Source organism: Osmerus eperlanus, chromosome 3, assembly GCF_963692335.1.
Source record: "Osmerus eperlanus chromosome 3, fOsmEpe2.1, whole genome shotgun sequence".
Taxonomy (NCBI): Eukaryota; Metazoa; Chordata; class Actinopteri; order Osmeriformes; family Osmeridae; genus Osmerus; species Osmerus eperlanus.
This window is the reverse complement of record NC_085020.1, coordinates 11,046,398-11,061,350: the sequence shown is the minus strand read 5'-3', so window position 1 is coordinate 11,061,350 and position 14,953 is coordinate 11,046,398. Positions and strand designations below refer to the sequence as shown.

The following is a 14,953-nucleotide window of genomic DNA, read 5'->3' as shown; positions in this document are numbered from 1 at the left end:
CTTTCCACAGAAGGAAATGAGGGGCAGCATCACCTTTAAGATAGTGCCCAGCTACAGGACACAGGGTTATCTGTGTGAGGTAAGACCAAACAAAAACGTGTTCTCACTTCTCTCAGTCCCGTCCTTACCCTTTCTGCCTCTCTGCCCTCTGTCCTGCCCTCTCTCATTTCACCCCGATATCTCAAACTCTTTCTTTACCAATCCCACACACACTCCTTCTCCTCCCTCTGTCCTTGCTGTTTTTGAGCTCTGGGACCCATTACTAACTGCCTGCCTGGTGACTGAGCATGTGTGTTTATTTATCAGATATGTTTTGGCTGAGGCTGGGTGAGACAGGCTGTTCATCTTTTACCACACACTAGCTGACACTCTACCACACCCAAGCTGTGAACCTTTTACACACCCTACTCGTCGTAGAACTGTTAGATAAACAACCAACAAAATAAGAATGTGCCAGTCAAGTAACTGCTTTCACTCCTGGTTCCTGAGTGAGTGTGTATAGGTGTGTGTGTGTGTTATGGTGGCTGTATATTGCTGACCTGTGTGTCTTATTTCAGAGAGATTCCCCCTCCACCCCGTCTCCTGCCAACGGTCACTCCAGCATTAACAGTTCTATCTTGGTAAGGATGACCCCTCCTCCTGACCAACCCTGTCTCCCCCCCCCACCCCTGACCAACCGTGTTTTTTACACCCCACATCCCTTGAATATTACGCTCCTCTGTGCCCCTCCCTCCAGCCTTTGTGTGTGAGGGAACGCGCCACCTCCCTTTTTTTTAATCTTAGCATCGCTTCCAATTGAGGATACACACCTTTATTTTAAGTTTAATATCACCAACGCTGATAGTAATATGAGTGTCAGAACGAGTTAGGGTTGTTACGCTTCAAATGTTACCGCTAATCTGCTCGAATTGTTTTGTTTTTTCTGACTGGCTGCTTCTATAATTATTCTCACACGTCATCTATTCCACCAGACCTCTCCCAGACACACTAGTGCTCCAGGCATGTGCTGTACTTGCTCTCTGCTTGCTTCCTATCACCCTGCCCACACACAGACTGGTTGTGAAGCCAGCTGTCCTTTTCACTAATAAGAATGATCTATGAGTATTATAAAGAATGAAGTCTTGGTTGTGTATAGCTGCCACACCCATGTGGTAAAGTCCCTCTCTCTCTCTCTCTCTCTCTCTACCATTACTGGATGTGTTTCTCACAGGACCTGCCGTCCACCATCCAAACCAAGAGTCGACAGGTGAATACCAGCACACACACTCTTAATCTTGCTCTCCACTACAGCTTTTTCAATTTCTCAGTCCTTTCACCCCCCATAAACACACTCTGTGTGTAGCATGAAGTATGGCTTCAGCAGATACTGAACTTAGAGTGATCCAATCATGGTCTGTGTTAAGATTAATTTGATATTGATTGAGTGAAGAGATTTGAACAGACATGGTGTCCTGACCTCTCTTCAGGGAAGCCAAAGAGCTCTCTTTATCAGCAATGATGTCACCCCTTACCACACACACCAACCACATACACACCCAACCCCCCACCACACACACACAACCCCCCACTACACACACCAACCACATATACACCAACCACACACACCTCTTTACCATCTCTCTATTTGTGTTTCTTTTCTCTGTCTCGATCGCTCTCTCCCTGAATGTCTCTCTTTATCTTACCCCTTCCTGCTCTCAAATATATTTTCCCTAATTTATTTTATCTCCGTCCCGCCGCCTCAACCCATGACCCCCTCACACCTCCACATGACCTCTGACCCCCTCAGATCTATGTGCGAGCCCAGTTTGAGTATGACCCTTCCAGAGATGACCTCATCCCCTGTAAGGAGGCAGGGATTCGTTTCGGGGTCGGCGACATCATCCAGATCATCTCCAAGGACGACCACAACTGGTGGCAGGGCCAGCTGGAGAGCAGGAGCAGCTGCCCCGCGGGGCTCGTCCCCTCACCGGAGCTCCAGGAGTGGTGAGGACACGCACTGCTCAAACCCCTAACAATATTGCAGGACTCATCAAATCTACAGGTGTACACGAAAACACCTTTTGAAAAGTCAGATGGACACACACAGACACACACACAGGCAGACAAACACAACACAACACATTGGCAACACCAACATTCATAGAACACTTGTAATGGAACTCTGTGTGTGTGTGCAGGCGCGTGGCATGCTGTGCTATGGAGAAAACCAAGCAACAGACCAGCTGTACCTGGTTTGGTAAAAAGAAGAAGCAGTACAAAGACAAGTACCTGGCGAAACACAATGCAGGTCAGTATTCACACAGTGCAGTATTTACTTGCATACACACACACACACACGCAAGCAAGCAAACACATACCAGATGGAACATTTACTACCATCATAAACACTCTCCCCCAAGTTGTTACTGCGCTTCATGTATCTGTGGTTGTGTGTTTGAAGGGTCTGTGTGTGTCTTAAGGGTTGTTGTGTCTGAAGGGTTGTTGTGTCTGAAGGGTTGTTGTGTCTGAAGGGTTGTTGTGTCTGAAAGGTTGTTGTGTCTGAAGGGGTGTTGTGTGTGTGTGTAAAACAGATTAGCAGGCGAGACAGGCAACAGAAGCTTGTAAAGGTAGTTCCAATCACAGTCCCATGCCAGGGATAACTGGCTGAGTTGGCCCAGAAGCAAAAGAATGTTATGTCTGTAATGTATACAGTAGTTATTTACACATCCAGATATGACCAGCAGAGTGCAGCACCTTCTGCCTACTGACTGCTGGATGAAAGAGCTTTCCCGACTTTGCTGCGCCACAGTGTGGTAAACACATAACATGCACATACAATAATATACACACATGCACATACAACGTATTATGCAGACATACACAAATAAATGTACACCAATAACAAACAAAAAAGATGCAATTACCATGGGGAAGAGTTCAAAGAATATACATCCAGCCCCACACCCCTGAGTCCATCCTCCCTGTTTGAAAGACTGTTTTATGGCACTGATGAATTCATCATCCTGTTGAGCCGCTGTGGGAGTCTGAACCGCCTTCCAGACAGTAGACACAGACACAGCATCCTACTGCAGACACAGCACTCGACTGCAGACATAAGGCACTGTAGCCCAGAGTGGCGTGTCAGCTACAATAGCTTTGAGCTTTCAGGTTGACATTTTGCTTATTAACTGTTGATCTAAGGTCCTGTGTGGGAAATAAATATGTTGCCAAAGGGGTGAACACGATGCATGTTCATTCTCTGCTGGTCTAATGGTGTGGAGATGTTACACCAGCTCTCAGCAGTGGACTCGTCAATCACGTACATTTTAACCACTGTGTAATCAAGGTGTGTTATGTTCATTTTTCCCGCTGCCCACCTCCAAACTACCTTTATGTAAGTAACCAGCAGTGACACTAGATAACATTCCTCTATTTCCAGTCGTATTAATGTCCGTCTTATTTCTTATTGTTTGTCCCCGCCCCATGTCCAACTGTTACACACTGTCCATCTCTCTTACCTTTCCTTAAGTTGACCCTTATTATTAAGTCTCACTTTCTGTTTCCACTCTCTTTCCTTCTCTATTTCTCTTCCTTCAGTATTTGACCAACTAGACCTCGTCACATATGAAGAGGTTGTCAAACTTCCAGCATTCAAAAGGAAAACACTGGTTCTGTTAGGTAAGCACGATCCATAACATGATCTCCAGTGCAGGATGTGTTTACTGGGGAGCAGCATTAGGACCATGGGGACACCAGAGTAACTTCTTGCTGGCGTGTCTTCCTCAGGAGCCCACGGCGTGGGACGAAGGCACATCAAGAACACGCTCATCACCAAACACTCGGACAGATTCGCTTACCCAATCCCACGTAAGACACACACACACCTACCCAATCCCACTTAAGACACACACACACACACAGACCTACCCAATCCCATATAAGACACACACACTGAAGAAGTATTAGATGGTACCCAATTGCTGTGAAAGTACCAAGGCAATGAAGTGAATCGCCAAGTACAAGTTCAAGACAAAATTAACATTTATTATAGATCTATACGGTGCAGTTGTCTGATACACTCAAGTTGAGCATCTCAGAGGACTGGACCAAGAATACAGGAATCAAGGCAGTTAAATAGTATCACAATATGGGGGGTTATACTCACAAGAAACTTCAGGGGGATGACAATCAACATGGCCTTTGCAAGCACAGAAAGAAGACGCCACTTGCTAGATAGCTTTTGTTTAGGCTTTAGATAGGGCTCCTAGAAATGGCCCTGACGTTCCATGGTCTCATGAGCTAATATAGCAGGCTATAGTTCAAACATTGTTTATTATATTCAGCATTCCAAACAGTATAAAAGTAATAAAGTAATCATTAGCTGTAATCTTTAATTATTGTTAACTGATCAGTGGTTAAGGACAGACTTCTTCACACACCTCCCAATCCCAAACAAAAAGGACACACACACACCCCTAAATCAATCCCACATAAAACACGCCTCACCTAAAATCTCTATCCTCTTTGTCCTCTTTCGAATGTGGATGAAGGATGCGCTCACCTCATAGTTCTGTCTCTGTCCATCTTCCTGTTCCATCTTCCCAGACACCACCAGGCCTCCTAAGAAGGACGAAGAGAATGGGCAGAACTATTACTTTGCGTCCCACGAGCAGATGATGCTGGACATTAGTAATAATGAGTACCTGGAGTACGGCAGCCACGAGGACGCCATGTACGGAACACGGCTGGAGACCATCCGCAACATCCACCAGCAGGGACGCATCGCTATCCTGGACGTAGAGCCTCAGGTGAGTGTGTGCGATTGCGTGCGTATTTGTGTGCGCTTGCGTGCGTATGCATGTGTGTTAGCACAAATATGTGTGTGTGTGTGTGTGTGAGCTAGGGAGTCAGGTGGCTGAGCGGTTAGAGAATCGGGCTAGTAATCAGAAGGTCGCTGGTTCGATTCCCGGCTGTGTCAAATGACGTTGTGTCCTTGGGCAAGGCACTTCACCCTACTTGCCTCGGGGGAATGTCCCTGTACTTACTGTAAGTCGCTCTGGATAAGAGCGTCTGCTAAATGACTAAATGTAAATAAATGAGTGTTTATGGGTATGCATAAGTGTGTGTGCGTGTATAAATGTGTGTGCTTATGTGTCTGTATGCGTGTGTGTGTATGAATGAGTGTGATAATGCGTATGAGTGTGATTGTGTGTGTGATCTAAAATTCTGTTCTTTGTCCAGGCCCTGAAAGTGTTGCGGACAGCAGAGTTTGCTCCATATGTTGTTTTCATCGCTGCACCGACCATCACCCCTGGAATCAACGAGGTACGTACACAAACATACAAGGGTAAAGTTTTCTTTAAAAGAGATAAATAAAAGTATACATAAAATCATAAAAAAATTGGAACACAACATGACAGTTTTTCTGTGCACTCATGTCACAGTAACGGCAGTTCTGTCATAACTGTGGAACAGTAGGAGAATTATTAGAACTTTATAATCTGAATTAAAAGTGAAAAAAGGAAATCTTAAAATATGTATATATATTTAAGCTAACGGTGTAGAATATATAAGAATTGCACGCAAGATTATTCATGCAAAGAACAGAAAAGTGAGATGAACATACAAAAGTTGTCTTGTTGATTTTGCATGCTGCATTTGTTTCACCTCTCAGCTGCCCAAACAATGCAGAACGTACCTAGACCCATGAGGTAGGTTAACAAGCTGTCTGCCCTTCACTCCTCTGTGCCCAGGATGAGTCTCTACAGCGTCTGCAGAAGGAATCTGAGATCCTCCAGAAGATGTACGCTCACTGCTTTGACCAGACCATCATCAACAACCAGATCGATGAGACACTCCAGCACCTGGAAGTGGCGGTGGAAGAAGTATGCTCCAGTGCTCAGTGGGTGCCCATCTCTTGGGTTTATTAAGACTCACCCCACTCATCTCCTGGGTCTATTAGGACTCACCCCCCTCATCTCCTGGGTCTATTAGGACTCATCCCCATCATCTCCTGGGTCTATTAGGACTCACCCCCCCCCCCCCCCCCCATCTCCTGGGTCTACTAGGACTCATTCCCCTCATCTCTTATCTTCTTCCCTACTTCTTACATTCCTCTTACATGTTCTTTTCTATCCGATCATCTCATTTCTTGGAACAAAAAAAAACACACAGAAAATCATTCCTAAAACCAATGAGAACCTTGAGCCTTCAACATCCAGACCCTCCGTGTTTCTGCACATGACACGTAGTGGTTCAGCACAAGCTTCAGCAGCCAATCAGACTTGCTCTTACAGATCATAACATTGTAATGTTGTATAAACCTAAACAAACTAATGCATATTGTTATGTCTACGATAGCTAGAAGGAAAACATTGTAGACGTGTGCTGTTCGTCCTCCCATGTTGGTGTTGTAGCTCTCTAGACACGGTTAGTGGAGATCCCCTCAACAGACGAGGAGCACATCTATTGATTTACCATTCTGTCTTGTATTCACCCTTCATTAAGTTCATTACAAACATGTACTGTAGCCTCTGCAGTCTCTGTTTTTGTGTTTATCTCCTTATAAACAGTGGGTGTAGCTATAAAGAACTGCTATTGTAGAGACATCTGTTACAGGTACTGTCTCTTCTAAATGAATCTATAAAGATTTTTTTGAGATGGAAGGTTACGCCCTGGAGGATATTCAGCTTCTAGACAGAGTTCCCTGTCCTGTAACCTCACAGGAAGAAGAAGAAACAACATTCCACTGTGGAAGATTCAACTCAAACCAAAAGGACAGAACAATGACGCATATGCGCATGCCTGCATTCTGGAGATTCTAGAAAAAAGATTTTTCAGTGGACTAGATTGTGATGAGGTGTTTGTTTTGGATTTGTGGTTCAATCAGCTCTGCCTTTTCACATATGTTGTCAAAGAGTATTCATGTTTTAATTCAGTCAAAGAAAGATAAATGATGATTTTTATTCTTGAGTTGTGTTCCTGGTTGAAAATGCTGAACATATACAAAATGAGGCAGCAGCTGGTGTGTCTGAATAACCCTGCATCTGATACAACTGACTGGCCCGTGTACATTCATGTCTTGGAATAATGAAAGTTCTTAAGTAGATGAATAATTTTTTTAATACATTTCCTTTTGTGTTGAAAGATGAACCTGGCTGTTTCTTGTTTGTTTGTTTTTTACCTTATCAAGAGCGGTAACCCTGTCAACTCTTTACACACACGTGTTAATGCAAGATACAGGTTCATTCTTGAGTGTCTACTTTGGTCGCTTTGTCTTAAATCTAGCTAGACTGTGTTGGGTTCAGCATGTAGTGCCAAGAGCCTGGGGGTAATTCACTTACAGTGGTAATTGAACAGTGGAAATCCATCATGTGAATGCCAGTAGACGATGCCATGGCCCTCTAGCGTACGGCTGGGCCGAGGGTTCAGCACCGATAGTCCTGGTCTAATCCTACATTACACGGCGTGAGGGGGGCAGATTACCCAGGGTTCACAGCTGCACTTAAGTGACACCTATTTGAAGCTAGAAGGCCTTATATTAACAGGCAAGAGAGTACAACTCAGAATGGATGTTTTTTCACAATGGTTGGATTTTACTTGATCAAAAACATAATCAGGTGTGACATTTGCAATATGGAAGTAATTTCAGACATAAGTAAGAAACACAATGTGGTACATCTGTGGTAGCAGTATGCAGTATGCTGATCCTAAACAGGCTTTAATTATTGTAAAATTTTATCTTCCCTTATGAACATGGATGCTGCTATGTTCATAAGTGAAGATAAGAGGCCTGATAAAGTCCCTGCATCACATTAGGCTACACCAGATAGTCTATGTACAACGCGCTGTAAGAAGATTACTGCATTAAGCTGGCATTTCTACATAGATATAGGGAGAAAGACTGAACATGTGAAGGAAAAACTTTTAAGTAATGATTGTCACATTCAATAGAATGTGTTACAAATATAGTACTGTATAAACAAATAACCTTAATCAGAGAACACACATTTCAACACTTCATTAAAATTATAGATCAGAATCAATCCTGCGCCAGTGCAAAAAATGTCAAAGCCTCTCATTGTATCCATGCTACTAATGCCTCAACACAATGGATGGTTACAGTTCAGTTCATCATAGTCTAGCCTCATTCATCAGTCCATCAGGCTCTTGAGTATCTGTCCACTTGATTTTTCTTAGAAAGTATAGCAGTCTGGTTCATAGAGGAGCAGATTGCCCCAACATCACACCACAGCCAAACAGAAGCTATATTTTGGATACTCCATATATCCAGTGTTTACCCATTTCACAATGGTCATGAGGCCTGATGTTCCTGGGCACTGCTAGACCCCATCTCTGTGACCTCATCCTGCCACAATGCCCTCATCCAATTGGCTTACACTCACCCACATGACCCATGCCACCAGTAAGAAGATCAATGATTGGCTGGCTAGAGCACCTCTGACCCCAAAGGAGAGCTCTGTGGGTTCCAGCATGCTGGCGTTGCGGAGGCTCTCGGTTCCATTCCCGGCCTCCTCTCGCAGCTCCTGCTGCAGCAGCTTGGAGATCAAGCTGTTGAAGCGGTTCTCGGTGGTGGAGAGCATCTCTGTGGAGGCCGTGGTTAGGTTCAGCTCAGCCGGGTCAACACAGGATCCATTAACTTTGCTGAAGACCACCTCACTGAGGTCCAGACCCATCACCGAGGACGGGGAAGTGCAGGGGATGTCCCGCACTAGCTTGTAGCTCTCCATCCAGTCCTTCAGCCACTCCAGGCTGCAGTCACACTCCCAGGGGTTCCTGAAGAGGTAAAGGCGTCCAATGAAATAGACCGGCTGGAAGACAGGGAAGGGCAGCGAGGTCAAGTTATTACTGTTGAGGTGGAGGGTGATCAGACTGGTCAAGTTCTCAAAGGAGCCCTCCTCAATGAAGAGCAGGCGGTTACGGTCCAGATATAGGACTTCCAGTTCTGTTAGGTCGCTGAACCACGTTCTGGAGACGTTGGTCAGCTGGTTGCCACCCAGGTTGAGCATCTTGAGGTGACTAAGCCCCTTAAAAGAGACCCTGGGCAGGTCAGTCAGCAAGTTGTCATTGAGGTAGAAGTTATCCAGGCGCTGTAGGTCCTGGAAGGCATGGTCATGGATCACACTGATGCGGTTCTCCTGCAGGTTCAGGTAGCTGGACACAGGGATGGAGAAGTGTATGTAAGAGCATAGAAGAGGCAGGACAAGATTGTGTCATGATTAATCCTGGCATAGGAGATAAGTCTTAGGAGAAGCACTCGTTCTATTTTTAAAATTGTACTGTAGTTGATAACACTCACTCCTCAGTATAAATACCACACAAACGCACCATCAAATTATGAGCATTTTATTTAATCAAAGAAGTGTTATCAGTGTTAAGTTATTCCCTGTCTTCCAGACGTTTCTGGGAGGTGGTCATTGTGGGCATGAATCAGAGGACCCAAGATCCCAGAGAGGGATCAAAGGAAGAAGTGATACTGAATAGCAATGGATTGACAACTGTAACAGTAGTACTTCTATATACACCACTCACACCTAGCAGAATATTCCCATTAACTCTACTATAAATCCCAGATCCTTTATTGTTTCCGCTGAACATTCCCCCACCCAAGGCCCTGTCAGAGCAACCCGCCACACCATGCTTCCTACCGCAGGCTCCCCAAACCAAGCAGAGAGTTGTAGGCCACTGCCTCAATCTTGTTTCTCTCCAAGTACACGTGTGTCAAGTTCTCCATCCCCCGGAGGGATCCAGGGATCCTGCGGAAGTTGTTCTGGAAGCAGAGTAGCTCTCGGAGGGAAGTCTGCTCCAGGAAAATCCGATCGGGCAAGTTGAAGAGGTGGCAGTCGGACACATCCAGCCGCAGCAGCCGTTTCAGGCCTGTAAAGGTGCGCGTGTGGAGGTAGCGGATGTACTCGTTGTGGGCCATCTTCAGCTGCACCAAGTTGGGTAGACCCTACAAGATGCACACACATGCAATGGGGGTTTTTGATACGCGCTTGAACAAATCCTTACACACCGGGCATTACTAATTGAACCTGGTTGTGACATCTTTCTCTGCTTTAGCGGAAACGCCGATGTTGCTTGTCTGAGGTTTGAGGAGCTTTAAAAGGTTGAATCGTACGTGGTCACAGGCAGATTTATATAATTAGGGGGGAATGACAGAAAGAGATCAAATCAAACAAGCTTAATTGATATAGTATCACTAGCTGATCAGACCTTGAAGGCTCCAGGAGTGATGAAGGATATGTTGTTGTGGTCCAGAGACAGCATTCTTAGGGAGGGCAGGGTGCCGAACGCTCTCTCGGACAGGAACTTGAGGCTATTCTTGTCCAGGTTGATGGAGGAGGCCTCGCATGGGAACTCCCTGGGAAGGTCCGACAGGGCGGACCGGTCACACAGCACACTGCAGCTCTTCTCCTGGGTGCAAGTGCACAAGGATGGGCAGGCACGCACGCAGGCCCACAGTGCCAACACAGCCTGGGGAAGCAGGCACAGCATAGACACTAGGGATAGAGACGGGGTGAAAAAGAAAGATTAACAGCAGTGCAGAAAGAAAAAACAATTATACAGTAAAGAAAAGTGGATTTATTTTACTTTATTTGAAGGTTTAAGAAAACATGTTGATTCCTCATTCATCTTTATTCCTATGCTGTGGCACATGCAATCCAATCCCAACATTGATTACTAGGAACAATACAAACTGTTGTAATTTATATGGGTAAACATTTGGTGTTGGCAGATTGAATTTGAGTATTTGCCCATTTCCAAAGTTACTTACATTTAGGAAAATACTTCTAAAATCAAATATTCTAAAAAAAATATTTAAATTATTTGCCATCTTTATTATCATATTGAAAATAATTGTCAACTATATAATTGGTGTGCTTGCAAGGCACACTTCTGTTGTTATCTCACCTATTTTCTTACCATTATTATTCCTACCCTAACTCGTAGGGGTGGGAATCTTTTGGTACCTCACGATTCGATTCAAATCGATTCTTGGGGTCACGATTCAACTAAAAATCGATTCACGATTTAAAAAAATAATAATAATAATAAATTAAATAAAACAATTCACATAAATTTGTGAATCGATCTGAATTGCTAGCAGACTAAATCATGATTCAAATGTATATAATTTGTTTTCCCCAGCCCTACTAACCCGTGCGTTTTTGCACTACGTAGACAAGAAATGTGTCAACATGTGCGTCTCGTTCCAGAAAGTGTTGCTACTACTTTCTAGAAAGTTCCGTTGCATGGTTTAGGAAATATTTAAATGTATTCACTGGGCTCACTGTATTCACCCAATTTTACCCAATACAAAAAATATATATATATATTTTAACCTTCGCAATGTGGGGGGTCTGAGACAGCCCAACGGTCAAAAGAAAATGCTTCACTTTGTTTTTGTACGCGGTAAAGTTGTCGCAATATGACGGTGGGTCACATTGACTGATGGGTCAGAAAGACCCGAAGATAACACAAGGGTTAAATGTTTGTACCACGCAAGATGAGACCTTACTGCAGGGGCTTGGGTTTGAATCCCACTTGAACCATTAACCTGCATGTCCTCACCTCACTTTCCATGTCTATATTTACTGATGTGTCCCAAATAAAACAGAAATTATCATATTAAAAGGTATCTTTTCAAATAAGCCCACTTTAAGCCCATTTTCAGTATCTTCTTGTTTTATTTGACAGTGTGGTCAGGTTTTTCCTATTTAAATCCGGCTACAGATTGGTTTTAAGTCACGTAAATTATATAATTCTTGAAAATGTAAGTACACCCTATGAAAGCAGTCTTTCCCCAAATATTTGAACATTCTGGACATTTGATATTAATTCGAACAATGGGTTTGGAGGTGATTAGGCGGCGGCAATTTCCCCAGAATTTGTACCCTCTCTAGTTTGAAGTAAATTTCCAACAAGCTCAAACGCTATCATTTACATAGTATTATGATAATGCCAATTATTTTCTGCACCTCTAGAAATGTTTTATTACATTAGACATGCATGCAAACAAAAAATAAATTTAATGACTTTCCTAATTGTACCTTAGACTCTACATTAAGGTACCCTTTGACCAGCCATTAGAGTACAGATGTGTGGTGGGACAAAGTGACCCCTTCAAAACGCTTCAAATGTATAGATTAAACCCCTGGTTTCTTGGTAGAGAAAAAGTAAAAATTCAGATCAGTTGTATTGGTTGTAATTCCAAAGGGAGTGATTGACATCTAACTATAAAAGGCAGGTATGTGTCTATTGGCTGGTGTGTTGCTCCGGACGTGCAGCGTGGCATTTTACGTCATTTGGCCTACAAATATATAAACGCATTCACCACCATGTGAATCTGAACTAAACATGGAGCCATGCATCTCATGAGCTGCCAACAGGAACTGCCTTACTTAATTTGTACAATTGCAAATACTTACACATTTAAGTCACAGAAATACTATTTGACTCAGGTCTGCTATGGACAACCAAAAATGACCTCAAGACTGCCCAGTAAAATCACTTTACAGATTTCCCTTCCTACAGATTAAAGTGAGCCAGCTGAATAATAGTGATTTGATGTGAGAGTCACGTTGCCGTGCATGAGGGCTATTTTTAGGCTGCTGCGTCTGGTGACTGTGGTGAAATGATTTGATTAAGAAAGCAGTTCAGATGGGAGAATACCCTAACAACAATAGGCCTGGCCTGTGATTTCTCTTTACATGCTGCTAATGTCCGCTGTGGTATTTTACTGGCTGTTTTAATTTTAAGGATAACTCTTGTTCTGGGAGATTAGGCGGTACTATTCAATCAAACCTGTTATCAGCGTTTCCTTGAATAACAGCACAGGTCATCTGATCTGTGCTGATTAAAGCATTTTACATTACTGGTGATGGACAGGAGACTAATCTACATCACTCATTTCTATCTGCATCCATGGGTGAGAGCAAATATAGCCTTCCATCACTAAAATTAGACTACATTTGACATTTTATTCATTTAGCAGACAATTCTATCCAAAGCAATGACAGATTGTTCATATAAGAAGTACAACAGAATATCAAGAATCAGAAGTACATTGTTCTAAAGTACCATCTCAATTACTAACCATTGCTTTGATTTCAGGTTTCGGCTCAAAATACAAACATACTTCCAAGGCCATTTTACTAAAAGAAGTAACGCATTTTAACACTTGGCTAAATATGTACTTGACCCATCATGTTTAATTCTCTTTCCAGACAGATATTTGGTAGAACTGTGTTTTCTTATCCAAGAGAGATATTTTGTGGGACAGTGTATTCTAATCCGAGATTTTTGGTAGAACAACGTAATATAATCCCAGAGATTTTTGGTAGAACAGTGTATTCTAATCCCATACATATTTGGTAGAACAGTGTATTTGATAAAAACGTTAAACAGTGTGTTAGGGTTCAATTTAGCAGGTTGTGTTTACTGGGTTCCGTAAACCACAACAGGATTGGAGACTGACCAGTTAACGCACTCAGAATCATCCCTGCAGTTTCTCTCCTGGGGCAGCTCCTGATTACTGCAGATATGAAATGACACAATTATAGATATAAAACACAAATCAAATGATTGAAATATCAACTCATTATCAAATGTACATAAATAAATCCTTTTGTGATGCTAAAGTTGAAATAGTGTGTTGTCAAGAGGTGTTTCAAAAGACAGCAGAGCGGCAGCGGTAAAAAAAAAAAAAAACTACTTTTAGCTAATAACTCATATGTGATGTCTACTTACAAAACATAATTTTAGGTATTTCTCATTAGAACAACGTACTCTATAGAATTAAATATCATAGCATTACAACATTAGTTATTAAATGAAGGCCACAGATAAACCATAAGAGAAATCTAAAGTCTACGCTATTTAAACAAGAGACCCAAAGTCCAAACTAAGAGCCCCACACCAGTAGTTCTCACCTCTGGATCCTGTCGTACACGTGAGTCCATGTGTGGTTGTCCTGGTGACCTCAACATCCACGTGTATGTTCTGCCGGTCAGTCAGTCCAGCTTTCTCTTCCATGCAGAACTGAACACGCTTGCCGTTCAAGTGACTGACGATCGTATTAGTGTGTGTGTTTGACAGAGGGGGGCTTTGTGTGTGAGTACATCTACATGAACGTGTGTTAAAGTGTGAGCTAGCTTGTGTTCCCTTGTGTGTGACTAGAACATACTGCATGTCTCCTCTAATAAAAGCTAGTGAGTCTGTGTGTGTGTATGTGTGTGTTTTCCATCATTAACAACACACTCACTTTCCCAAAAGCCATCTCTTAATGGGACTCAAATCCCCAGGTCGGAGGGATGGATGGAGGGATGGGGAGGCCGAGATGAAGGGAGAGATGGATGGGATTAATGAGAGGTAAAGCAGGGCTCTCAGACTAGCGCAGACTGCTCAGATTACATCAGCCTAAATCCCCCTGCTCCCCCTAACTCACTCCAGCACGCTAACCCTGTCTAGCACACACTGTTTCTAACACATTCCTGCAAGAACATGGAGTCCTCTTGAGAGGATGCAGAGAAACACTTTAGATGAACATAAATACCCAACGTATTATATTGACCTCCATATACTGACAATTTGTATGTAAAAAAACTAAAATGCCTGTGTAACCTGTTATTGAGCACACTTGGTAATTGTGTTAAGCCTTCCCCAGCAGACTATTAGCTCTCACCCCTTATCAACTGAATATATTTAACTGACAAGACCAGTTAGTGTTTTGCACTGCAGGCCACATCCTAAGCCACACTAACCCTTTACTGGTAAATGAGAGTTGGTAAGTGGGTGATGCTCATTTACAGACTGTAGTCAGTGCATGCAAGTAACGCTTTGCAAAGTAGCAAACATGACTAGATTACAACTTTTCATGTTATCAGGGATCCATATTCTGTGCATGAATACATTTTTCAATTAACATTTTTGTGGATGTTGTATATGTAAA

At 43.1% G+C, this 14,953-nt stretch overlaps 2 protein-coding genes across 14 annotated transcripts in view; one reads left to right on the top strand and one right to left on the bottom strand.

The window, feature by feature from the left end:
* caska (calcium/calmodulin-dependent serine protein kinase a) overlaps positions 1-6,951 on the top strand; it is a 30,528-nt gene extending 23,577 nt beyond the window's left edge. For 10 of the 13 annotated variants that reach the window (XM_062457217.1, XM_062457223.1, XM_062457216.1 and 7 more), the window contains 10 exons: positions 11-79; positions 558-620; positions 1,211-1,246; positions 1,787-1,983; positions 2,178-2,287; positions 3,577-3,657; positions 3,766-3,846; positions 4,585-4,787; positions 5,221-5,304; positions 5,733-6,951. In XM_062457217.1, coding sequence (XP_062313201.1) covers positions 11-79; positions 558-620; positions 1,211-1,246; positions 1,787-1,983; positions 2,178-2,287; positions 3,577-3,657; positions 3,766-3,846; positions 4,585-4,787; positions 5,221-5,304; positions 5,733-5,909 — 1,101 coding nt within the window. In that variant the 3' untranslated portion in view covers positions 5,910-6,951. The remainder of the gene's footprint in view (positions 1-10; positions 80-557; positions 621-1,210; positions 1,247-1,786; positions 1,984-2,177; positions 2,288-3,576; positions 3,658-3,765; positions 3,847-4,584; positions 4,788-5,220; positions 5,305-5,732) is intronic. The other 3 variants (XM_062457225.1, XM_062457218.1, XM_062457228.1) reach the window with 1 other exon arrangement.
* Positions 6,952-7,551: 600 nt separating this feature from the next.
* Positions 7,552-14,367, bottom strand: nyx (nyctalopin). Its single transcript, XM_062456069.1, has 5 exons — positions 13,935-14,367; positions 13,481-13,537; positions 10,216-10,502; positions 9,648-9,952; positions 7,552-9,153 (listed from the first exon to the last, which is right to left on the bottom strand). The coding sequence occupies exons 1-5, from the start codon at positions 14,191-14,193 to the stop codon at positions 8,343-8,345; spliced, it is 1,719 nt and encodes a 572-aa protein (XP_062312053.1). The 5' UTR covers positions 14,194-14,367; the 3' UTR covers positions 7,552-8,342.
* Positions 14,368-14,953: the final 586 nt, after the last annotated feature.